At 43.6% G+C, this 27,108-nt stretch overlaps 1 protein-coding gene and 1 long non-coding RNA gene across 3 annotated transcripts in view; both read right to left on the bottom strand.

The window, feature by feature from the left end:
- The window catches only part of LOC142295917 (uncharacterized), a 109,844-nt gene that overhangs the window by 71,215 nt on the left and 11,521 nt on the right, over positions 1-27,108 (bottom strand). The gene's annotated exons all lie outside the window — the stretch shown is intronic.
- Positions 4,164-27,051, bottom strand: LOC142295803 (uncharacterized). Its single transcript, XM_075338898.1, has 9 exons — positions 26,960-27,051; positions 25,039-25,208; positions 15,450-15,556; positions 15,299-15,376; positions 15,141-15,218; positions 14,831-15,044; positions 14,594-14,750; positions 13,780-14,463; positions 4,164-4,296 (listed from the first exon to the last, which is right to left on the bottom strand). The coding sequence occupies exons 1-9, from the start codon at positions 27,049-27,051 to the stop codon at positions 4,164-4,166; spliced, it is 1,713 nt and encodes a 570-aa protein (XP_075195013.1).

Here is a 27,108-nt window from a genome sequence, read left to right on the forward strand (position 1 = left end):
ACAGATACACCTACTTCACTGAGAGTGTTCTGGACTTCAGTTGATGTTGTGAACGGGTTCTTCTTCACCAAAGAAAGTATGCGGCGATCATCCACCACTGTTGTCATCCGTGGACGCCCAGGCCTTTTTGAGTTCCCAAGCTCACCGGTCAATTCCTTTTTTCTCAGAATGTACCCGACTGTTGATTTTGCTACTCCAAGCATGTCTGCTATCTCTCTGATGGATTTTTTCTTTTTTTTCAGCCTCAGGATGTTCTGCTTCACCTCAATTGAGAGTTCCTTAGACCGCATGTTGTCTGGTCACAGCAACAGCTTCCAAATGCAAAACCACACACCTGTAATCAACCCCAGACCTTTTAACTACTTCATTGATTACAGGTTAACGAGGGAGACGCCTTCAGAGTTAATTGCAGCCCTTAGAGTCCCTTGTCCAATTACTTTTGGTCCCTTGAAAAAGAGGAGGCTATGCATTACAGAGCTATGATTCCTAAACCCTTTCTCCGATTTGGATGTGAAAACTCTCATATTGCAGCTGGGAGTGTGCACTTTCAGCCCATATTATATATATAATTGTATTTCTGAACATGTTTTTGTAAACAGCTAAAATAACAAAACTTGTGTCACTGTCCAAATATTTCTGGACCTAACTGTATTCTTGTATATAGAGGCAGTATTATCGTAGTTATATTCTTGTACATAGGGGCAGTATTATAGTAGTTATATTCTTATACATAGGGGCAGTATTATAGCAGTTATATTCTTGTACATATGGAGCAGTATTATAGTAGTTATATTCTTATACATAGGGGCAGTATTATAGCAGTTATATTCTTGTACATAGGGGCGGTATTATAGTAGTTATATTCTTGTATATAGGAGCAGTATTATAGTAGTTATATTCTTGTACATAGGGGCAGTATTATAGTAGTTATATTCTTGTACATAGGGGCAGTATTATAGTAGTAATATTCTTGTACATAGGAGCAGTATTATAGTAGTTATATTCTTGTATATAGGAGCAGTATTATAGTAGTTATATTCTTGTACATAGGGGCAGTATTATAGTAGTTATATTCTTGTATATAGGAGCAGTATTATAGTAGTTATATTCTTGTACATAGGGGCAGTATTATAGCAGTTATATTCTTGTATATAGGGGCGGTATTATAGTAGTTATATTCTTGTATATAGGAGCAGTATTATAGTAGTTATATTCTTGTACATAGGGGCAGTATTATAGTAGTTATATTCTTGTACATAGAAGCAGTATTATAGTAGTTATATTCTTGTACATAGGGGCAGTATTATAGTAGTTATATTCTTGTACATAGGGAGCAGTATTATAGTAGTTATATTCTTGTATATAGGAGCAGTATTATAGTAGTTATATTCTTGTATATAGGAGCAGTATTATAGTAGTTATATTCTTGTACATAGGGAGCAGTATTATAGTAGTTATATTCTTGTACATAGGGGCAGTATTATAGTAGTTATATTCTTGTACATAGAAGGCAGTATATAGTAGTTATATTCTTGTACATAGGGGCAGTATTATAGTAGTTATATTCTTGTACATAGGGAGCAGTATTATAGTAGTTATATTCTTGTATATAGGAGCAGTATTATAGTAGTTATATTCTTGTACATAGGGGCAGTATTATAGTAGTTATATTCTTGTACATAGGGCAGTATTATAGTAGTTATATTCTTGTATATAGAGGGCAGTATTATAGTAGTTATATTCTTGTACATAGGGGCAGTATTATAGTAGTTATATTCTTGTACATAGGGAGCAGTATTATAGTAGTTATATTCTTGTATATAGGAGCAGTATTATAGTAGTTATATTCTTGTACATAGGGGCAGTATTATAGTAGTTATATTCTTGTACATAGGGGCAGTATTATAGTAGTTATATTCTTGTATATAGGGGCAGTATTATAGTAGTTATATTCTTGTACATAGGGGCAGTATTATAGCAGTTATATTCTTACATGCATAGATTGTAGCAATATTACATTACGGTGTATTGAGGAGAGGTTAATGCTGACTAATATTATCTGGAGATATTCTGTCTTACAGTCTATATGTTCCTCAGATATTGATGTCAGTGACTGATACAGATACAATCTTGCAGGATTGCTCTCAGTTGTTCTCAGGAGGATCATTAGCTGCGATCGGTCGTATAGAAGTCATTTATGTGTCACTTTCATTTCAGCTGAATACATCCATTGTTTCTATGTAGTAATAAAAGTACCGTCCTCAGAAGCTATCACTGTAATAAAGTGTAATTAATCGGTTATGGGGAAGTTTCACTATTACTCTCTGAGATCTGCACATTAGCGCCAGAAAGTCTTTAATTTATAAAACCTTCAATTTTGCAGGAAAAATAATTAAAGGGAATTAAAATTTCATCATAAATAAATATAACATACTGTTACCAATAATACTGAAATACACTGCCAAACTATACCGCCCTATAGTGCTGACATTACACCGCCATCTCATAGTAGTGATGATAGCCTGCATGTGCATAACAATGCCACTGTACAGGGCTGAACCCCAGGCATCATTGAATCTGAGGTGCCCCCTCTGCCCACCGCTGTACACCCCGAGTTCAGGTTTTGGGAATGATATTTGCACTGATCTCCACAGATTAAAAGGAACCTGTTACCTTGGAAAATTCCAGATATAATACTACCTGATAATACCGCCATATAATCTCACCATATAATACTGTCATATAATCTCACCTGATAATACCACCATATAATATCACCATATAATACTGTCATATAATATCACTATAAAAGCCTACCATACAGTGCCACCATATAATATAACTATATATAGTACTGCCATATAATACTACCTGATAATCCCACCATATAATCTAACCATATAATACTGTCATATAATACCACCATATAATATCACTATACAATACTGCCATACAATGACACCATATAATATAACTATATAATACTGCCATATAATACTACCTGATAATACCACCATATATTCTTACTATAAAATACTGTAAAATAATACCACTTGATAATGCCACCATATAATATCACTATACAATACTGCCATACAATGACACCATATAATACTGCCATATAATACTGCCATATAATACTATCTGATAGTATCACCATATAATCTCACCATATAATACTGTCAAATAATACCACCTGATAATGCCACCATATATCAAAATACAATACTGCCATACAGTGCCACCATATAATATAACTATATAATACTGCCATATAATACTACCTGATAATACCACCATATATGTAAAGCGCTGTGGCATTAATAGCGCTATATAAATGAATAATAATTATTATTTATTATTATTATTATTATTATTATTACAATATTACTATACAATACTGCCATACAATGCCACCATAATATAAATATATAATACTGCCATATAATACTACCTGATAATACCGCCATATAATCTCATTATACTGTCATATAATACCACCTGATAATGCAACCATACAATATTACTATATAATACTGCCACATAATACCACTTGGTAATATTATCATATAATATCACTATATAATACTGTCATATAATACCACCTAATAATTACTACCATATAATATGACCATATAATACTGTCATATAATAACAACCTGATAATATCACTATATAATATCACTATATAAAACTGCCATATAATTCCACCTGATAATAACACCCAAAAATATCACCATATAATACTGCCATATGATTCCACCTAATAATACCACCATTTAATATGACCATATAATACTGCCATATAATACCACCTGATAATACCACCATATAATATGAACATCTAATACTGCCATATAATCCCACATAATACTGTCATATAATATATCATATCATCTCACCAAATAATAACACTATACTTTGCTCGACTATCAGTGTTTCCCACTGCCATATAACATACCGCACCATGCAATACACACACACATGCCAACATTTTCAAATAATGCTACCAAACCTTGCACAAGTAGTAGTATCATACAGTGCCTAGATAAAACGCCATACAATGCATCACCATACAATGTGTACATTCATCCTTCGGCTATACCATAGGTGATTGGGGACGTGGCGGGTCACTACCGGTCATCACAATGTCACCGTCACGCTCATGCAGACATCTTATAAACAAAGCCTTTACACTGGAAAAATAAACCTCCTATCAAGACGACATGGTCAAGGATGCGCTGTGATAAGATTGTTATGTTTACAGAGACACAAAAATCCTTGAAATACGTTGTTCTAAATGATAACGCAGATATCTCTGAGGGAACAAAGTTATCGCCACCACAGATAAAAGATGATATTTATACCGCCCCCACCCCGCCTCAATAAAGTGACATTAGGCCTTATACCGCTGGTTTCCAACCTGTGGCCACAACTGAAGTAGTGGTGAAACGTTCCCGTACCCCGACCAACGTGCACCCCAAATATCCAACAAAGAATATCCCACATCCCTAAATAATACAGACATACTGTGCCTCAGTAATACAGACATAGAGTGTCCAATTAACCCTGACCTATGTTACACAACTACTAAAGCGCTAACATAATGTCACCCATATTAAAAGAACATCATGTGCCAAATAATATCAGGTTCGTAACTAGACGAAAACTATACAGAGAAAAACATCATAAAACCATGCTGAAAGAAAAGTATTACTGTGTTCATATAATACCGCCATACACTGGCCAAATAATAAGCATAGTGTTGGAGTAGCAGGTCTTGAGTTTGTGCTGTAATCCGGCGCAGAGTTCACTCCATATGTTACCAATTAGACGTCATCAGCGGATGGAGGCGGAGAAGGATCAGACACAAGTGTGCGGGTACAACATGGCCGGCTCAAAGGTTGGCGGTAGCTTTATTTATACAATGCTTTTTTTTTTCAACACTGGAATGGTGCTTCTAATTTAAGTCCCCGGCCCCTGTATTAGAGTATACTCAGCTGCCAGGGTTTTCACATTTTACCGACTCCGTTCCGGACCTGTGGCGCCATCTAGTGACTGTAGGTTCTGACTGGCCAGAAGTGAGAGGTAATGGTCACAAGCTCTCAATTCAGGTCTATGAGAGCCAGAAAGAGGCCATTACAAGGTTAGAACGAGGCCAGAACAAGGCCAAAAGAGGCCAGAATGAGGCCTGAACGAAGACATAATGAGGCCAGAACAAGGCCAGAATGAGACTAGAACAAGGTCAGAACTAGGCTGGAAAGAGGCCAAAGAGGGGCCAGAAAGAGGCCATTACAAGGTTAGAACGAGGCCAAAAGAGGCCAGAATGAGGCCAGGATGAAGCCAGAAAAAGGCTAGAACAAGGCCGGAACTAGGCCAGAATGTGACTAGAACAAGGTCAGAACAAGGTTGGAAAGAAGCCAGAATGAGGCCAGAACTATCCTGGAACTAGGGCAGAGAGGGGCCAGGACGAGGCCAGAACAAGACCGAAATGAGGCTGGAAAGTGTTCAGTATGAGGCTAGAATGAGGCCAGACTGAGGTGGAATGAGGCCAGAGAGGCCAAAAAGAAAGCAGAACAAAGCCAGAATGAGGCTGACCAACAAGAGACTAGAACGACGCCAAAAAAAGGCCTAAACGAAGCTCGAAAGAGGTAAGAATAAGGCTGGAATGAGGTCAGAAAGAGGCCGGAATGAGGCCAGCATGAGGTTGGAATAAAGCCAGAAAGATGCTAGTGTGACGCCCTGGCAAAACCAGGGAGTCACAGATACATCTAATCCTCCTTGGTAATTTGGTCCCACACTGGTACAGTTCTACAGACACACCCCTCCCCCCCAGTGTAGAAGCTAAACTGAGCAGCAGAGGGGCTGGGGCAGAGTGTGAGGGGAGAGGGAGCAGAGCAGGCTGGGGTGTGGGAGTTCCCGACTGCTGTGGAGTGTGAAGCAAGCTCCAGGAGTGCGGGAAGGAGCCAAGGTGGCCGGGGCAGGGTAGTGGCCCGCCGGCATAGTAATCAGGCTCCGGATCGTCGCTGGGGTGTGGGCTCCCCGTTCCAAGCCGAGGAGTTGAGGCTTCCTATAGTAGTGGACAGAGAGAGAAAGGGCCCTGCTGTACCGGGTGTGGGATCCGAACACCCTCCGTACCAAAGGCTACGGACAACGGCAATTTCTGGTTAATCCCTGACTCTGTGTGAGTTTTCTTGCAAAGCGAACTGTGAGTAACAACATCCCCCGGTCCAACCGGGCACGCAGCTCTCAGACGGCCGCCCATCTCCCTGCATTACAAAGCCCAACGGGTCCCGGGGCCACCATCCCTACCCACGGAGGGGTTAACATCTCGCTGCATCACTATCGGTCCCCGGGTACCCCCATAACCGCAGCGGTGGTGTACATCTTCACCACAACCCGTGGGTGGCATCACGGAACATAGACTACCAAAATCTCCCCTGTATATAATCACACTTTTGTTGAGGTGCCTGGGATAACAGACCGGGTCACGCCACCGTGATACCCTCAGAAGTGACCCCTTGGCCCGGATCTGAGTACCCCCTATCCCTGGGCGACACACTAGAAGAGGCCAGAATGAGGCCAGGATGAAGCCAGAATAAGGCTAGAACAAGGCTGAAACTACGCCAGAATGTGACTAGAACAAGGTCAGAACTAGGCTGAAACGAGGCCAGAATGAGGCCAGAACTAGGCTGGAACGAGGCTGGAAAGAGTCCAGAATGAGACTAGAATGAGGCCAGAATGAGGTGGAATGAGGCCAGAGAGGCCAACAAGAAATCCGAACTAAGCCAGTACGAGGCTGACCAACAAGAGGCCAGAACAACGCCAAAATAAGGCCTAACCGAAGCTCGAAAGAGGTTAGAATGAGACTGGAACGAGGCCAGAATGAGGTTGGAATAAGGCCAGAAAGACGCTAGAAGAGGCCAGAATGAGGGCAGAGAGGCCAAAAAGAAAACGTAACGAAGCCAGTACGAGGCAGACCAACAAGAGGCCAGAAGGAGGCCAAAATAAGGCCTGAACAAGGCTCCAAAGAGGCCAGAATGAGGGTGAAACGAGGCCAGAAAGAAGCCGGAAGGAGACTGGAACGAGACCAGAATGATGTTGGAATAAGGCCAGAAAGATGCTAGAAGAGGCCAGAACAAAGCTGAAATGAGGTCAGAAAGGCCAAAAAAACTGGAACGAAGCGAGTACGAAGCTGGCCAGAAAGATGCTTGAACGAGGCCGTAACAAGGCCAGAAATATACCAGAATGAGGTTGGAATAAGGCCGGAACCATGCCACAAAGAGGCTGGAATAATGCCAGAACGATGGCAGAATAAGGCCAGAAAGAGGCTGGAACAATGTTTCAGTCATAGGGGTGACTCTGTCACATCTCTGTGCATGGACAGGGAGCACGCATGAACTAGTACAGACCCTGAAACAGATGTCCCTGATGACGCTTTATTTCAGGGAGGGGCAGTGGATGTGGAAGTGACCCGTGCCTCTGTCCCTGATGACGCTTTGTTTTAGTATCCCAGCATGCACTGGTAATTTTCAAATGAAGCGTCATGAGAAAGGAAGTGAAGAAAGAAATCGAAAAGCAGTTATTTAATGTACTAAAGGAACGAGAGGGAATTTGAATTCAATTATATTAGTTTAGATTAAATAAATAGGGATATTGGGGGGAAATTACTTTGGACTTTGGACAAACCCTTTAAGCAGATTCTGAGGCTTACAAAGACACTCTATGGCTAGCTGAATTTCCTTCAAAATTGGGCATCACCTTTAAGGGATTGACCAAGAGTACCCCAATATGCGTAGGTATACAACCAGGTAGTCACAGATACATCTAATCCTCCTTGGTAATTTGATCCCACACTGGTACAGTTCTACAGACACACCCCTCCCCCCCAGTGTGAGAGCTAAACTGAGCAGCAGAGGAGGGGCTGGTGCAGAGTGTGAGGGGAGAGGGAGCAGAGCAGGCTGGGGTGTGGGAGTTCCCGACTGCTGTGGAGTGTGGAGCAAACTCCAGGAGTGCGGGAAGGAGCCAAGGTGGCCGGGGCAGGGCAGTGGCCCGCCGGCATAATAATCAGGCTCCGGATCGTCGCTGGGGTGTGGGCTCCCCGTTCCAAGCCGAGGAGTTGAGGCTTCCTATAGTAGTGGACAGAGAGAGAAAGGGCCCTGCTGTACTGGGTGTGGGATCCGAACACCCTCCGTACCAAAGGCTACGGACAACGGCAATTTCTGGTTAATCCCTGACTCTGTGTGAGTTTTCTTGCAAAGCGAACTGTGAGTAACAACATCCCCCGGTCCAACCGGGCACGCAGCTCTCAGACGGCCGCCCATCTCCCTGCATTACAAAGCCCAACGGGTCCCGGGGCCACCATCCCTACCCACGGAGGGGTTAACATCTCGCTGCATCACTATCGGTCCCCGGGTACCCCCATAACCGCAGCGGTGGTGTCCATCTTCACCACAACCCGTGGGTGGCATCACGGAACATAGACTACCAAAATCTCCCCTGTATATAATCACACTTTTGTTGAGGTGCCTGGGATAACAGACCGGGTCACGCCACCGTGATACCCTCAGAAGTGACCCCTTGGCCCGGATCTGAGTACCCCCTATCCCTGGGCGACACACTAGAAGAGGCCAGAATGAGGCCAGGATGAAGCCAAAATAAGGCTAGAACAAGGCTGGAACTATGCCAGAATGTGACTAGAACTGTGAAGGCCTAGGCTATGAATCGTTTGTCCAGTATGATATTATATTATAATAAGATTAATCTGTATTTTCGATGTTTTATGTATTGCTTTTTACATATACCTGAATGAAATGTTGCAAGGATTGTAAACGTAAACCAACTATGCTTAGGGCTAAGTAATGAGTTTGCAGTCTCATAAATAAGTAAAGTGACATTCTTCAATGTCTTCTTCCAGTCTTGGAAAACCGGTTAGACTCATGATTAAGCAATATTCTTGAATAGACTTTCCTCTCTTCCCAGACACACCTGAATGCCTTAAAGGAATGTTGTTTTACAGGACTGTCCAAAAAGCTGTATAAAATGTTATGCTTTTGAATACACTGGCAGAAGGCATCCACTTCTCCCAAATAGAGACACGTTTCTCTGTGTGGTCATTTTCCTGATTCATATACATCTGCGCAGTTCTGATTTGAAATCCACCTCCGTGACCCTGAGAGACCGGGAGGTCTCCCCCAACAGTTTGGCGCCCAACGTGGGGCCCCCATAAGGAGCACCCCGATACCTGGACACCCCGATACCTTGGACGTCACGGACCAGGACCTCCCTCCGCTCCAACAGGCCTGATCAACCAACAGCCCCGGTAAGTGTTACATACTGTGTATTCACTGCCGACAAGGTTGTTTTTGGAGAGGAGGGGGTGACAGGCCTTGTGTCCCCATCGGAGTTAAAGGTAACCGATAGTGACTCGGTGGTGATGCCCGCTGGGGGCCCAGTAGCTCGAATCCTACCCTGTGGTGTGGATTTCAATTGTCACAAGGGATCCGGAGGATGGATTGTAGGGAGTAAGACGGCAGCAGTTGGATATAGCTGGATAGACTGACCCGATCCGTAGTTTGAGGATACGGGGGGGATACCCGTGATCGAAGATAGGGATTAGAACAATAAATTGGTACAACTGACCAAGTCCGGAGGGCGGGACATTCTTGTATGTGACATTTTTGTACGTCCTCCTCCTTTCACGGGACACCTTTGTTTTTACTTAGCTGAGGGAGCTAGAGTAAGGGTGGAACGCCCCAGTGCCGGCCGGACTGTAGCGTGCACCATATAGTCTTGAATTAGTGTAATCCAACTGCCGTCAAGACAGCAACAATGCTTAGGTGGAGAAAAAGAAAGTTGAGAAGGTTTGCAGAATGTTATAGAACTAGTGACAGACAGAGAGGAAAAGAAAGTTGTGCGCCATGCCTCAGAGATTTCTAAGGTGTTAGGTTTGCCTAGGAGCGGATGGCTATAGCCGTCACATGGAATGCGGCGCTGAAGGGAAAGAAAGTGAAGTTGAAAGATAAAGGATTGTGGGAAGATGCACAGGTGTTTGGTAAAGTGTAGCGCAGATGTTGCAGTCAGAAGGATAGGTTGAAATAGAAGAAGAAGGTGCAGGAGACAGGGGTGTATGTTAACCCAGCTAATTCAAATTTACATCATGCTGGGGGAAGTTGCCCAGCAAATGGTTTTACAAGGTGGTCAGACGATTCAGGAAGAATCAGAGGAATATGTTGGATAGCCTGGTGAGAATAGAGAGTTTACAAGTACAAAATTTGTTACTTTGAGTCCCTGAAGTGTCGACCCCTTATTGTACAAATAAGTGAAAATTTTGAATAATTGGTGTTGTAAAAGTGTGGCAGCATTATATCTTAAAATAGAATAGGGGCAGGTAAATACATATTTTTGCACCGTGTTAGCTAATCTAAAAATTCATAAAGACTTACCCCAATAATGTTGGAAGGTATTATATCCATTTAGAAAAAATAGATCCAACAGAGACGTGTATTATGGAGAATTAGATTTCTTGAGATACAGAATGCCAGTATTTCATTAATATTTTGATTTTCCTTTCTTTCATGGATATTAGTGTACAGTATATACGAACTGTGTTATCTATTGTAAGGTCTCAAAATTCCCCAGCAATGTATATTGTTGCAGAGAACTTTGCTAGATTAGTACACTGAAAAAAAAAAAAAAAAAAGGTGTTTTGAAAAACAATGCATGGGGAAGGGTTTCTAAAAGTCTATATAGTGTCTATATAGAGAGAATTGGGTAGAAGGGGAAAGGGAAAAGAAAGACAGAATTTTGAGTTATGTATATAATAAAAATGTACCTCGTGAGCGACCAAAAATGGCGATGGTGTGGTATGGGCCTGTTCTAGCTGTCACTGGAAAAATCCGGATGAGAGTGAACTTTGTTGTGGATGTGGAGACTCTAGGCCGCAATACTATGATAAATCATGTGCTATTTTAGGTCAGATCTAAAAATGGTGGATGAAGCACATGGTGGTTGAGGCATGGTTATTACAAAAGAAGTGAGAGGGGGATGTGTGAAGACCATGTAATGTGTAAATGTTTAAACAACAGATTGGGTGGACTACTACATACTCCGACAGAAAAAAAGGTGTTTTATCTATAATTAGACTAAGATCATGGTTAAATATATATAAAGTAATATTTGGGACTTGGGTCAGTCATAAAGAGAGTGTCAGGTTAGTAGGAAATTGGATTTAATGAGTATTTGCAATGTGAGCCTCAGGGATCAAAATGTTAACATCCATTACTATATTGAAAATATTAAATTAAAGCTGTTAGTAAAAGTTTATAATACTGAAAGATTTAATATGAATGAATGAATGAATGAATGAATGAGTGGTTGTGCTGGAGATGGCAGTGGAAGACATTTACGATATATCCAGTGTGCAGGTTGGATTGAGTCAGCACAGTCATAGGGGGAATGCCTTATTAATTAGTAAGCAATAAACTAAGAGGAAAAAAAAAACTTAGGCTACTTTCACACATCAGTTTTCTGTATTCAGGTACAGTCCTTTTTTTTGCCGTATCCAACGTTTCCGGTTTTGTTGTGCAAACCGGATCAAACCGGACCCACCGGATCCGGTTTTAAGCGGATCCGTTGTGAACGGATCCGGAAAAAAACGGATCCGGTGGGTCCGGTTTGCATCCGTTTTGCATCCGTTATGTCCGTTTTTTGACGGATCCGTTTTTTAAACACTAAACAAACAATTAACGAGTTCCGTATTCTGATTGGCTATTGGGAAAATATAGTATATATACAGTATTTTGAAGCATATATGACAGAATGAAGACAGAGGCAAGCAGAAACCATGGATGCTATTCTTGCAAATTACACAAAGATCGCTGCAGATTTTATATTTGAGGCAAATCGCTTGGCTATCATCGTCAGAGAAAAGGAGCGACAGCGACTGAGGCGTCAGCGACATCGACGCTTTTGGATCCATCCCCTGACTGCCCAGAGACTGACACGTGGGGTGTTTTCAACCCTATACCTGGAGCTCCGTGGAAACCATGAAAAATTCACAAGCTATGTCCGGATGGCAGTGAATAATTTTGACGTCCTCCTTGGCCTTGTTGCGGACAACATCCGTAAAACGGACACCTACAGCCGGTTCTCTATAACACCCGAGGAGCGTTTGCTGGTTACGCTTAGGTAAGTTTTTTTTTTTCGAACTGTATCCTCCTGTAAATTGACTTTTAACTGTAATGTGTTTGCTATTATTTTTTTATAATTATTGTCTTTCCTTTACAGATTCCTTGCAACTGGAGAGTCGCTTTCGTCCCTCCACTACCAGTTTCGACTAGGAATTTCCACCATCTCGGGAATCATTAGAGACACTTGCCAAGCCTTGTGGGATTGCCTCCATGAGGATTTCATCCCCCAGCCCACCAGGGACAGATGGCTTGCAATTGCTGAACAATACTATAACATTTGTCAGTTTCCAAATTGCCTTGGCTCAGTGGACGGCAAACATATAAGAATTGTGAAACCTGCTGCTTCGGGGTCAGAATACTACAATTATAAAAAGTATTTCTCAATTGTCCTAATGGCAATAACGGATGCGGACTACAAATTTATCTCAGTGGACATTGGCGCATATGGGAGATCCAATGACTCTCAGGTCTTTAAAATGTCCCCAATGGGGCGGCGAATCTATGGGAATACTTTTGATTTCCCTCCTGCAAGACCTCTTCCTGGCACATGTGAGCCCCCAATGCCCTTTGTTTTTGTGGCCGACGAAGCCTTTCAACTCTCCCAACATCTGTTGAAGCCATATGCAAGCCGTGGATTGACGCAAACACAAAAAATATATAATTACAGATTATCCAGAGCCAGAAGAATGGTGGAATGCTCCTTTGGGATACTAACCAGCAAATGGCGAGTGTTGTTAACAGCCATTAATTTAAACATTGAAACTGTTGATGAAATAGTGAAAGCATGTGTGGTACTGCACAATTTTGTTTTAACAAAGGAACCTTTGTCCTTGGATGACCAGAGTTTGGAATCCACCTCTTTGACTGACTACACCAGTCCTGGATTTAGGAGTAGTGTTGCCTGTTCAACAATCCGTGACAAATATGCTGACTATTTTGTGTCCCCAGAAGGTAGAGTAGATTGGCAAGATCAAATGGTATAAGATTTTTGTTTAGTTTTATAACAAATAAACATAGTTAAAAATAAATTAAAAAATATCTTGTTAACCTTGTTAATTTTAATCTTTCACTCGCTTTAAAAATTTGTAATTTTTACACCGTCAAATTACAACATGTTATGTTTTTGTATTACCTTTATTATTAACTTAACTTGCAAAATAATATTACCCCCCAAAAAAAACAAGAACAAATAAATACTTTTCAACAAAAAACTTTTATTTTTATTACATAAATAAATTATAAATTGGTATATCTTGGGCTTGGGGTGGAGATAGTACTGGAGGGGCTGACAGGTGGGAACACACGCACAGTTGGAGTATTGAGGGTGGAAAGTGGTGTTGGTGGTGGTGGTGGGGAAGTAACAGAAGGTGAAGGTGTGGTTGAGAAACCAAGAGGGAAACCAGGAGATGGGATGGGATTTGGTAAGGATTGAGGGGTGGAGTGGAGGGATTGGGAGACAGAAGAGGTGGCGGGTGAATTAGTGGCTTGAGTTGGGGTCATGATGGGTGTGGAAGGCGAGATGTGGTAGTGGGTAGGAAGTGTAGGGGCAGATGTGGTTGGGAGCTGGTACTGGGCTGCAGGCTGGTACTGGTCAGCAGGCTGGTACTGGGCAGCAGGCTGGTACTGGGCAGCAGGCTGGTACTGGGCAGTAGGGGGAGTAGGGACAATGGCTGGAGGGGGGGCAGGTGCTGGAGGAGGGGTGGGTGGAGGTGGTTGGGAGGAAACCTGCGCCAGAGCCTGCCGTGTGGCTTGCATTACATGCATCTGCTGGTCAGGAGATAGCTTTTCCATGCGCTCTAGTACGGCTTGAAAAAAACAATGATTGGGTGATTTACTTGCATCTAAATGCAGCCTGTCCAGACGCGTGCACAATTCGTGCGTATTTTTTTCCATATTGGCATTTATGAAGCTAAAAGATGAACGATTTTGTTCGGCTAATAATTGAATGGCGTTCTGGAAGGCTGCATTTAGATGCAAGAACTCGGGCGCATAGCTCTTTTCCTGACCCCTATGACGCTGACGCCCAGAACCCAAAGGTGTTCTACTGAGGGCAGCAGTGTCAGAGGGGTGGGGTAGGGGAAAAGCTATCTCATCACCAGCAGCTTCAGGTAATGAAGTCTCACGGGAAGCTCCAGCGCAGGTGGATGGGACAGATGTCGATGGAAGGGAAGGTTCAGATGGGTGGGGTCTGTGCCTGTGTTCCCCAGTGGCGGACTGTTCAGGGATCGCTCCTGTCGGGTTCGATGCAGGCTCCTGAGTGCTGCAGACGGTGCTGGTAAAAAGAGGAAAAACAAAACAATAATTAATTTAATTGCTATACAGTGCCACTGAATAAAAAAAAAAAGGCAAAAAAAAACAGACATAAAATATTATACTTTGTACATATTGTGTGGAATATTTACCTTCTGCACACCATAGTTGTCCGGAGGAACGACAACGCTCTAAAGTAACGGTACTTCGATCTGCGTCCTCCGGATCCACTCGGGGCCTGCATCTCTTGATTCAACTCCTTTTTGAAGCGATCCCTGATAGACCGCCACCGCTTCTGAAGTTTGTCACCTGAAAGTGGAAAGCACAAAGTGGTTAGTATACAACACATTACATCATGCAGCATAACCTACTGAACTGTGAATACTTACGCTGTTTCTTCTGGCCACGAGAATTGAGCTCCCCCCAACCTTCTACCGCTGCGTGGCATACCTCGTCCCAGAGTCGACGGGTTACGATCGAATCAGCGTGGCGGCGGTCAGCCATGTTCCACAGCGGCTCCCTCTCTCTAACTTCATCGATGAGGAGGTCGATGTTGATAAATCCGGCCTCCTCACCGTCAGAATCGGGAGCACGCTGTGATGCCTGTTCAAAGAAACAAAAAAGAAATTAAAAAAAAAATTATACCTAAATTCACACAGATATGAAAAAAAAAAAAAAAAAATAAAAAAAAAAACTTACACTAAGACCACCGCCACCTCGACGACGACCCTGGGACGGTCTTGGGGGAGCTCTATCGTGAGCCCTAGAAGTTGAAGCCTTTAGTGAAGGAAAAAAAAAACCGTTATTTACTTATGTGTTTGGTGTGCTGTGGTAAACAATTCCTGTATGAAACTTACACTCTGACCGCCCGCTCCTTGTATTTCTCCACCCCTTCCGTCATCTTCTGGCAGCATCTCCTGTGATGTTTCGGCCACCTGTGTAAATGTCGTTTATTTAAAAAAATTTTGTTTTTTTTTTTAAAAAAAAACCCCAAAAAAAAATATATACCTCAGTTTGTGAACCGGAGGGCGGGCTACCAGAAGACGACATATCTTTTTCTATAACAGGCCTCGCACTGCAAATGGCTTGAACAAACTTTGCCCGCAACACTGCACCTGTAAAAAAAGCAAAAACAATGTCTAAGTACATGTACGCAGCTCACATCAGTGATCTGTGGACAGTACTGTGGACATTACCTCAGGGACACTCTCCGCCACAACACTTCAAGACTGGCACCGAAACAAACTGGCACTGCAAATGGCTTGAACAAACTTTGCCCGCAACACTGCACCTGTAAAAAAAGCAAAAACAATGTCTAAGTACATGTACGCAGCTCACATCAGTGATCTGTGGACAGTACTGTGGACATTACCTCAGGGACACTCTCCGCCACAACACTTCAAGACTGGCACCGAAACAAACTGGCACTGCAAATGGCTTGAACAAACTTTGCCCGCAACACTGCACCTGTAAAAAAAGCAAAAACAATGTCTAAGTACATGTACGCAGCTCACATCAGTGATCTGTGGACAGTACTGTGGACATTACCTCAGGGACACTCTCCGCCACAACAATTCAAGACTGGCACCGAAACAAACTGGCACTGCAAATGGCTTGAACAAACTTTGCCCGCAACACTGCACCTGTAAAAAAAGCAAAAACAATGTCTAAGTACATGTACGCAGCTCACATCAGTGATCTGTGGACAGTACTGTGGACATTACCTCTTCCCTGGAGCACTGGACTGGAGGACAGCAGAAGTTGAAGTCAGGAACCAACGGCAGGAGGTGTGTAGAATGTGCTGGATCCTTTTATAAGTTTTGTGATGATGAAAAAAAAAAATTTGCGCATGCTCTGTTTACCAAACCGGATGCGGTCACCGCATCCGGTTTAAACCGCATTGCGCCGGATCCGGCATGCATAGACACCCATTGTATACAATGCCGCATTGCGCCGGATCCGGCAGAATGCGGTTTTTTTAAGGGCCAAAAAAACGTTACATGATACGTTGTATCCGGCCGCCGGATTTAATTATTTTGCCGCATCCGGAAAAAAACGGATGCACCGCAAAGCCATCAGGTACAATCCGGTTACAATGCAAGTCTATGGGGATAAACCGGATGCGATACCGGATCCGTTTTATCCTTTTTTTTCCGGATTGTACCTGATGGCAAAAAACTGATGTGTGAAAGTAGCCTTAAATAAACGTACCTTTGAAACAGATATGATGGAAGATAAGAAGAAAAAATGAAAACGGATGTATTCCTGTTGTGGATAGGATGGGTGAATTTTGAGAGTTGCATGGTTTTTTTTTTGGTTTTTTTTTTTTAAAAAGAAATAAATAAAGGAGTAGATAGATTTTTAACCCAACAAGGGGAAGACAAGCCCTGTTTGCTATTGGCTTCAGGGTGTGGACCCAAAATACAGGTATTTCCAGTTTGTGGGTCAAACAACTAAAGTTTCAACTTACAGGGGGGGTAGTCCTATTGTTTGCTATAAAAAAAAGGAGACTTTTCTCTACTTTAGCAATGCATTGTAAATTATATTGGAAAAAGTAATTGACAATAGTGTTTTATTTTACTGATTCTATCTAAACAGAATAAATTGAATTGTGGACATGTTTAGATTTATTGGCAGATATTGGAGCATAGAGGTCAGGCTGTGCACAATTAGTTAATTATCTTTATTAATAATCTAATTTATTAATAATTATAATAATTTGGTTTACGGTGGATGATTTATGGCATTCTGTGTTTGATATATAATGTATTGAATAATCTGTTTTCTTTTTATAGAAAGATTGTAATGCAGATTTCTGTGTTTCAAGCAAAGGTTGAAAAGTCATTGAAATCGTTTTCCATTATAAGGCTACACATAACATATTTATGGTGTTCCCTGTTAGGTATGATCTATACAATGTGACTTTTGTGCCTAAATGTAGAGCTCCCGTGACACACACTTTTTGAATCTAATTATGCTTTGGATAATGGATTCAAAAAGGCGGGAAAGACCTATTTTTAAGTTTTTAATTTGTTAATCAATTGAGTTTGTCTATTAAGTTTTCTTTATATTTGTATCTGTAAGGAGGATACAGCAGACAGACATATATCTCATGATTGCTCTGCTGTAACAAGAATTGTCAGATTTTGAACATGTCTCAGATGAGCCCATTGCTAATGCAGATTTTAAGTTTTTTCGTAGATGGATCCAGATACCAAGATGCTGGTTGATTTTGCACTGGATATGCTGAGGTTATACAACATGAGGTAATAAAAATCGAACCACTCCTCTCCCATCGGAATAGGAGAACGAGATGAAGATTTGCGATTGCTGTAGTTCGTAGAGCGGAAAGGGGTAACATAGTCAAATGTGGCTATAGGCAGCAGATCTTTTCTAGTATGACCTGAAAACCCTATAAAGACCGTAGAGTGCATATGAGCCCAGGTGGAGGCTCTCGCACAGGTGCAGACAGCAAAGAAGCAGTGAATGGGCCTAGAGTTGAGAGTCCTTTACCAATGCAGACCAGTACCTTGGTGGCTCCTGTCACGTCCGTGACATTGGTCACTACTTGTGTTTTTAAATCCCTACAGAAACAAGTGATTCAGCAAGGAACGGAGTGTGAGACGCAGGGAGTCAGCTGACTGAGGAAGGTCTGTGGATAAAGGGCGGTAAGCTTTCTCTGCCATGAGTGCTCTACTCAATAATGGCCCAGGTAACCCATGAACACATGTGACAAAGATCATTATAAGTGTGGTGGTGGACAAGATATGGGCGGCACCAGTGCTCAGTACCCAGGTGACCAGACACACCAAGTCTTGTAAGACCTGTGCTTAATACAAAGTAGAGAAACTAAAAAGACCTCGTAGAAACACTCCCCTCATCCGCTCTACTGCTCCGGTGATTGCAGATTAGTCATATACATCTACCATGAGTAGGTTTATGTGAGTTTGTGCGTGTTGTGTAAATTTCTTTCCAGGTTTGGTCAGAGGCATTCCAGTGCAGAAAGCGACGTTATTGCTGAAAAGCACATGATGAAGGTGGTATGTAAAAAATGGGTTTACAGAAGTAAAGAAAGTGTATATTTTTATAGAAAGGTGGAAACTTCTTTTCGTGATAAACAGGTCTATTTGTAAGATATTTTTTGGTTTATCTCAGGCATGTACAATTTTTTTTTATATGATTGACTAAATAGTGTGATAAACAGGTGTATTCTCCAATTCCAGATTTTAAATCAGTGTCAGGAGCACGTGGTCTTCAGTCAGGGGACTGATTGATCCTAAAAGGACAAGCGAGAATGAGCCATCCAGCCACAGACATGTCAATAAGCACGACGGCAGGGCAACATGGATTCACATGTCGCATTGCAGAAGGGTCGGCCCACCGAAGCTACACTGAGCGTCTTGCTTGTATTTATCCTTTTTAAAAGACCTGTACAGTGTCAGACCATCATTGCCAAAATACGTAGAAGAGAGGACTTAGAGAACCTTGAGACATGGGAAAGTCCAACTACAAAGGGTGAAGACTCGTCTAGGAGTCTTTAGTCTCAAACCGGTGAAGAAAACCCTTTCCCCTCTCCGCCCATGCCTCAACGTTCAGTCAGGCAGGTTTTCCCAACAGATCTCTTTCCCTCTCTTCCTAAGGGAACACAGTACCCTTAGTATTCGGAAATGGCAGAAATAAGTCTTTAGGGGGGACTGGCACCATAAGAATTGAGTAACCTGAAATACTTAATTCAGCCATTTCACAGACCCCCTATACGTAGTTTAGTCGATGTAGCCTAATATACATATTTATGAATGCTTTTGTTTTCTTCTAACACATATATAAATATATTCGTTGATTTGCCTTAATACAAAATGCCAGCTGTTAACCCTCTAATCCTGGGAAAAGTTTTGGGAGAGCCCATCCCATCAGGCTGATGTCTCCCCGGCCTAGTCTGCTGAGCACTGGCAGTGACACGTGAGTTGACATCTTCGCCTCAGAAACCAATGGACCTAAAACAACTGAAGCAGAGAGTGGCTGCCATTCCACCCATTATCTCAGAAGGCTTCTCTGAGTCAACGCCTCAAACTGTTCACATGAAGCCTCATCACGCTTTGGATCTTTATCAAGAGCAGATCACCAAGGTTCACGAGTTGGCCCTGGACAGGACTAGCACCAACCAAGTATCCTCCTTCTCATTTAACATCTGGAAAAGACCACAGACAACGTGTAGCAAATGTTGTTTTGTTATGTGCTAACCTCAAGATAAGATCTAGACTCAAACTTCCTTGGTCAGGATAATGTGCCCTAATGAAAGTGTTAATGCCGCTCCTAATAAGCCCTGTAAATCATGGAGTTACCCTTGAGCAGATAAGAACAAGTAACCAAGGTAGAACCAGGCCCCGTAGAACTGTGTCAAACAATGACCTATTGGAAGACCCCCATGTATATATTGATGTAATTGGAGTCCCAAGGGGGGTCCCAGATGAGAATAAGGCCAGAGATGAAGTAGCAGCAGGATTTAAGTCCTTCCCATTATTACTGTGAATAAAAATGTTGCATGGATCAATTATCTCTATTATAATCAACAGAGATTTGTTAATTACTTCAGGAACTCCTTAACTGGGTTAGCTACTCAGTTGGGTCAGACTACTCTGCTGGCCAACCAGAACCGGATGGCTCTGGATATGCTATTAGCAGAAAAAGGAGGTGTCTGTGCAATGATAGGAGAGGCCTGTTGTACTTATGTCCCAGATGAAACAGGCCCAAATGGTAAGGTTACCCAGGCCCTGAAACAATTAAATTCCCTATCTAAAGAATTGAAAGAAAATTCAGGGGTAACCAATCCTTGGGGTGACTGGTTTAGTTGGATGACCTCTCTGAAAGGGATACTAATTCATATAGGGATTATAACCCTTCTAGTGTTGTTTTTTGCTATAATTATTGTTTACTGTATTTTGCCTTGCTGTAAGAAGATTTGTAATAAGGGGACAAACGAGGCTATAGCCATGGCAACCTTCTCTTCAGTATTACATACACCAGTAGCCCCCTCCAAATCTGACACAATGGTTACCATCAAAGCTCAACAACCCAAAGTCAAACTTAGCAGGTTGTTATAGAAGGGCACCATGGGGCCCGGATCCCCTCTGTGGGAACTGAGGGGAAGATGCTAGGAAAGAGCGTGATAGCACGCACCTATATACCATATCTATAAGACACTGTAGTCTCTGGGTAGCCCTCACGGAGTAAGTAGACAGATAATCTTATTAAGGGGGGACTGTGAAGGCCTAGGCTATGAATCGTTTGTCCAGTATGATATTATATTATAATAAGATTAATCTGTATTTTCTATGTTTTATGTATTGCTTTTTACATATACCTGAATGAAATGTTGCAAGGATTGTAAACGTAAACCAACTATGCTTAGGGCTAAGTAATGAGTTTGCAGTCTCATAAATAAGTAAAGTGACATTCTTCAATGTCTTCTTCCAGTCTTGGAAAACCGGTTAGACTCATGATTAAGCAATATTCTTGAATAGACTTTCCTCTCTTCCCAGACACACCTGAATGCCTTAAAGGAATGTTGTTTTACAGGACTGTCCAAAAAGCTGTATAAAATGTTATGCTTTTGAATACACTGGCAGAAGGCATCCACTTCTCCCAAATAGAGACACGTTTCTCTGTGTGGTCATTTTCCTGATTCATATACATCTGCGCAGTTCTGATTTGAAATCCACCTCCGTGACCCTGAGAGACCGAGAGGTCTCCCCCAACAGAACAAGGTCAGAACTAGGCTAAAACGAGGCCAGAATGAGGCCAGAACTAGGCTGGAACGAGGCTGGAAAGAGTCCAGAATGAGACTAGAATGAGGCCAGAATGAGGTGGAATGAGGCCAGAGAGGCCAACAAGAAATCAGAACTAAGCCAGTACGAGGCTGACCAACAAGAGGCCAGAACGACGCCAAAATAAGGCCTAACCGAAGCTCGAAAGAGGTTAGAATGAGGCTGGAACGAGGCCAGAATGAGGTTGGAATAAGGCCAGAAAGATGCTAGAAGAGGCCAGAATGAGGGCAGAGAGGCCAAAAAGAAAACGTAATGAAGCCAGTACGAGGCAGACCAACAAGAGGCCAGAAGGAGGCCAAAATAAGGCCTGAACAAGGCTCCAAAGAGGCCAGAATGAGGGTGGAACGAGGCCAGAAAGAAGCCGGAAGGAGACTGGAACGAGACCAGAATGATGTTGGAATAAGGCCAGAAAGATGCTAGAAGAGGCCAGAACAAAGCCGAAATGAGGTCAGAAAGGCCAAAAAGAAACTGGAACGAAGCGAGTACGAAGCTGGCCAGAAAGATGCTAGAACGAGGCCGTAACAAGGCCAGAAATATACCAGAATGAGGTTGGAATAAGGCCGGAACCATGCCACAAAGAGGCTGGAATAATGCCAGAACGATGCCAGAATAAGGCCAGAAAGAGGCTGGAACAATGTTTCAGTCATAGGGGTGACTCTGTCACATATCTGTGCATGGACAGGGAGCACGCATGAACTAGTACAGACCCTGAAACAGATGTCACTGATGATGCTTCATTTCAGGGAGGGGCAGAGATGTGGAAGTGACCCGTGCCTCTGTCCCTGATGACGCTTTGTTTTAGTATCCCAGCATGCACTGGTAATTTTCAAATGAAGCGTCATGAGAAAGGAAGTGAAGAAAGAAATCGAAAAGCAGTTATATAATGTACTAAAGGAACGAGAGGGAATTTGAATTCAATTATATTAGTTTAGATTAAATAAATAGGGATATTGGGGGGAAATTACTTTGGACTTTGGACAAACCCTTTAAGCAGATTCTGAGGCTTACAAAGACACTCTATGGCTAGCTGAATTTCCTTCAAAATTGGGCATCACCTTTAAGGGATTGACCAAGAGTACCCCAATATGCGTAGGTGAATTAACCCCTTGGTAACGCCGCACTAGTCAATATCTACTTCACTGATTAGTCTGTAATGTGTACTGTTTTTATGACTTTTATGGTACACAATTTCGGCCTCTCTACAGTCAAAGGTGAAAGATAAGAGATTATTTATAGTCAAATGTTTTCTTAAGGTAAAACAACAATCGGAAGATTCTTCCCTTCAGATCCAAGATGTCAACTTTCTCCTGAGTCATTGCATAACACCGCACTTGGCTTTGACCTTAAAGAACATTAGTGACAAGCTGGGGGCGCGATGGCGTGAGCGCCGGCAGTAACGGGACGACACAAGCGGTGCAGTTCAAGGTCTCTTTACTCACAGCTCACACATGCAGCCGTTGGAAAGTGCCGATCCAAGCTGTGATGGGCCTCAGCCGATCCCGGATACTTCGGAGGTCGTGACCGACTGTCCCTTCTGTTAGTCTCCTTTCAATGGTCTCCCTCCACCCCAGCTCCTGGGCCGTGGAACGGGTCACGGGTGCCTGCTGCACTCCCCGCGAACCCTGGGATCCCCCTTCTTTTCCTAAGAACCCAGGTCGAGCCTCCAGCTCCACACCACAGGCCCCGAACTGTTCATTGTCTGCTGCTCCTCCTAAGTGTGACCTCACACGGACACTGTCCAGTGCAGACCGCCTATTCTGTGTTGGATGGCTCTTAACTTCCCCCTGGGGGTGCCCCGCCTCCCGGGTTCCTGACTAGTGTGCATGAGGTCCCATACCTCGTGATGGCTACCCCAGCATCTACCCTAGCCCAGTCCCCGTGACAGAACCTCCAGTGTTATGTATTGGTTGTGGTTGTTACCGGGGACGACCTCCTCCACATCCAAGATGAATACTGCACCTTAAGTGAGGCCGCAGGGGCCCCACATTAGGACTAGTGTATGGGCTATGGTTAGGGAAAGGAATAATGTTAGGGCTACAGTTAGGCTAGGACTAGGGTTAGGGCTATAGCTAGGATTGGGAATAAGATTAGGGCAAGGACTAGGGTTAAGGCTATGGCTAGGATTGGGAAAAAGGTTAATGCTAGGACTAGGGTTAAGTCTATAGTTACGATTAAGCTTAAGGCTAGGGTTAGGAGTAGGGTTAGGGCTAGGGATAGGACTACAGTTAGGGCTAGGACTAAGGTTAGGGCTACAGCTAGGGTTAGGAATAAGGTTAGGGCTAGGGATGGAAATAATTTTAGAGTTAGGACTACAATTAGGCTAAGACTAGGGTTAGGGCTAGGTATAGAGTTATGAATAAGGTTAGGGCTAGGACTAGGAATAAGGTTAGGGCTAGGACTAGGGTTAAGTCTATGGTTAGGACTAAGGTTAGGGCTATGGCTAGGGTTAGGAAGAAGGTTAGGGCTATGGATAGAAATAATGTTAGGGTTAGGACTACAGTTAAGCTAGGACTATGGATAGGAATGGGAATAAGATTAGGGCTAGGACTAGGGTTAAGGCTATGGCTAAGATTGGGAATAAATTTAAGGCTAGGACTAGGGTTAAGTCTATAGTTATGATTATGTGACGCCCCTGAACTAGTCAGGGTGTCACAGGGTACTGCACTCTTTTATCTTTTGGTACACAGCTCAACCCCCCATGGTTCTAGGATCCTAACTTTTGGTATTGCTCCATCAGCATTCAAATCCTAGCCACACCTCACACCACACCCTGTCAGGCACACCAGTGGGTGGTCTAGCTGGAACAGGGCCACCCACCTAGGGGTCAGACAGGCTGGTGGGAGGGGCTGAGTCAGTTGAGTGGTAGCCCTCAGAGAGTGAGGAGCTGGAGGGAGTTAGCGCTCCCTGGGAGACATTGGCTAGGTCGCAGATGGTGGCCTGGGACCGGAGGAGTCAGAGAACCGGTCGCAGGGTATTGGAGAGGGGTGCCACACTTAGTTTGGGAGAACGGTCAGCACCGGAATATCTAGTAACCGAACCGGTACTGAGCATGGCGAGGTACTGGACCCTAAATCAGGGAGTAGCTTCACGCAACCTGATAATTAACCTGTGGAGGATAGTCTCTTTATGAACTTTCCCCAAGAGCTCAGAGATCGAAGGCATTAACACAACGAGGGGGATATGGCTTTTGCGGCCCACTGAGATCCCAAGTGTCAGCCATTGAGAGCACAGCTCCTCTAACTAACCGTAGGGAGCGGGACCCCGAAAGCTTCAGGCTGAGGGGCCACTCAGAACACTCTAAACTAGTGCATGGAGGCAGGTCCAGAACCATTAGCAATACCCACGGGGACGGATTCCCGGACGAGCTCCCCCTGAAGCGGCAGCGGCACCCAGAGACTTGGTTTACTTCTGTGTCAGAGTCTGCTTAATGGTCGCACCAACATCCATACGGACTGAGTGAGTACGCTGCTCTCCCCTGAATCTCCCCGCCTGGCCTGCACCACGCTTCCCTACACCTCCATCATCCAGAGTCCTGGGGCCTACCTTACCCGTGGAGGGAATGTCATCTGGCTGCCCCACTCCATCTTCCCCGGGGTACTCTCATCGGCAGCGGCAGTACTCCCCTTACCACGAACCATGGGTAGCGTCACGAGCATTAATGCCCTGTAAATAGCGCCCTTTCATTTTCGAGTGTCCCCAAGCCCCCATGTCCGGAGACCCTCGAGCCACGGCAACCCCGGATCTGAGCAGTCCGACTGCTGCAGGGGCGGTACAATTAAGCTTAGGGCTAGGGCTAGAAGTAGGGTTAGGTCTACGGCTAGGGTTATGAATAAGGTTAGGGCTAGGACTAGGAATAAGGTTAGGACTAGGGTTAAGTCTAGAGTTAGGATTAAGCTTAAGACTAAGGTTAGGGCTATGGCTAGGGTTAGGAATAAGGTTAGGGCTAGGAAGAGAAATGTTAGGTTTAGGACTACAGTTAGGCTAGGACTAGGGTTAGGGCTAGGTATAGGGTTATGAATAAGGTCAGGGCTAGGATTAGGGTTAAAGCTATGGCTAGGAATAAGAATAAGGTTAGAGCTAGGGTTAGGAGTAGGGTTAGAGTTAGAACTATAGGGTTAGGGCTAGAAATAAGTAGTAATAGCCTAAAGCTACCCATACACCTTTGATACTTGTTGGTGAATAGTTGTTCGGCCAGTAGGTGTCGTTCCCTATTTCCCATACACAGAATCGCTCTGCTGGGCCAAAAGTGCATGTGTTTTTAAAGGAGAGAAAAGACTAAGTCGCTGCCAGACATTTCTGGTGGGGTTTTATCTCCTACAGAACAAAAGGATGGAGTATTGAAATTTATTCTAGATACTTCTGCCTATAACACCATGTCAGTAAATTACGGGAAGGTCCAAGGCATTAGTTGGTTGTTCGGACACCCCAAAATAAAAACGTATAACCAGCTTTTATCTGATGTGTGTAGAATGATGGCGTTAGGGTTTCCACTAGTTGATCACGTGGTTCCTCTGAACATTCTGTCTCTTGATTGCATCTTCTCAATCATAATCTTCCCCATTTTTTCTCTTCACTCTTACTGGTACTTGGCAGCTCTCCAGGAAAAGTCCCGGAAGCACCTAGCAAAGATTTAGACCTCCAGGGCTCCTGGGACATCAAAGTCTTCTGGAAGCTCCTAGACACCAGCAAACCCCCAGTACTTCTCACCAACCCGGTTCGCCCAGTGGCACATCTAGGTTGCACAAATGGAGTGTGACTCAAGAGTGTCCTGTCGGGAAGGAGAAATTCTCACTGCTTTCTATGAACTATCTTCTTCTGCCACAAGCACGTTGTCACACGGTGTTTGACTCTAAACTCGCCGACTGTCATGGCGGCATCTGACGGTGTTCACACTGCAGAGTCTGACACTCCATACTATGCCTTCTCTGGTGCTTCTGAGTTGCACGAAGAGGCTCAGGCAACAACCAGCTATGTTCTCATTAGTGATTGGGCTTGGACGAGTTAATTTCTGCTAGCCTGATTGTTACCTCTTGGATCAAATGTTGTGAGAGACCAGTTACTTCTCGCCTATTTAAGATGATGGAGCCTGTCTTCACATGCCGACTATAGCTTTTGCTAAACCGGTCCGGGTGCTGTTGTATCCCTGTCCTGCTCGTGGTTGTATTTCTTTGTGCGTGGAGTTGTTGTGGAGTTCTCCCATTGTCTTGTTGTTTCCTCCCTGCTCTTATTTTCCTCCTAAGCTCTTTTTTTTATACCTGTGTGTGTGTGTGTGTGTGTATGTGTATATATGTGTGCCAAGAGATAGAGATTTGGTTTCCCCTGCTTGTCTATTTCTGTGGCCTTATCACTTCTGCCAGGTTTGGGCGGAGGGGGTATTAGATCAGGGCTGGTCAGTAGCAGGGGAAGGGGAAGGTGGCACAGATATCCTCAACATTAGAGGTATCTCTGGGGTTAGGGATAGCTAGGGTCCCCCTAGTCTGAGGTCCAGTCTAGGAGCCCCGGTCCCCTGTCATCCCCTTACACCCCATGGCTTACCTCTGGATGTTGGTGATGCTCTCCTGTTTTAACTTTTTGGCCAAACCTATGGCTTTTATTATTAGACATATGCCACCCCAAAATTGAAGATCTTTCTAGGTATTGAGGTCCAACCATTCTATCTCTGACTTAGTTACCCCAAACTATACGCGAAATTACCTGATTCTTACAATCCCAATAAAATAGAGGTCAGTAGGATTTCTGTCTCTGGTCACATTGTAGAAGAGCAGTCCACAGTCCACACCTTCCATGGTACCAAGGGAACTTTGAAGGCTGACCTCTACCAAACCTGGTGTTGACCATGGAGC

The sequence above is a fragment of the Anomaloglossus baeobatrachus genome, chromosome 3, assembly GCF_048569485.1.
Source record: "Anomaloglossus baeobatrachus isolate aAnoBae1 chromosome 3, aAnoBae1.hap1, whole genome shotgun sequence".
NCBI lineage: Eukaryota > Metazoa > Chordata > Amphibia > Anura > Aromobatidae > Anomaloglossus > Anomaloglossus baeobatrachus.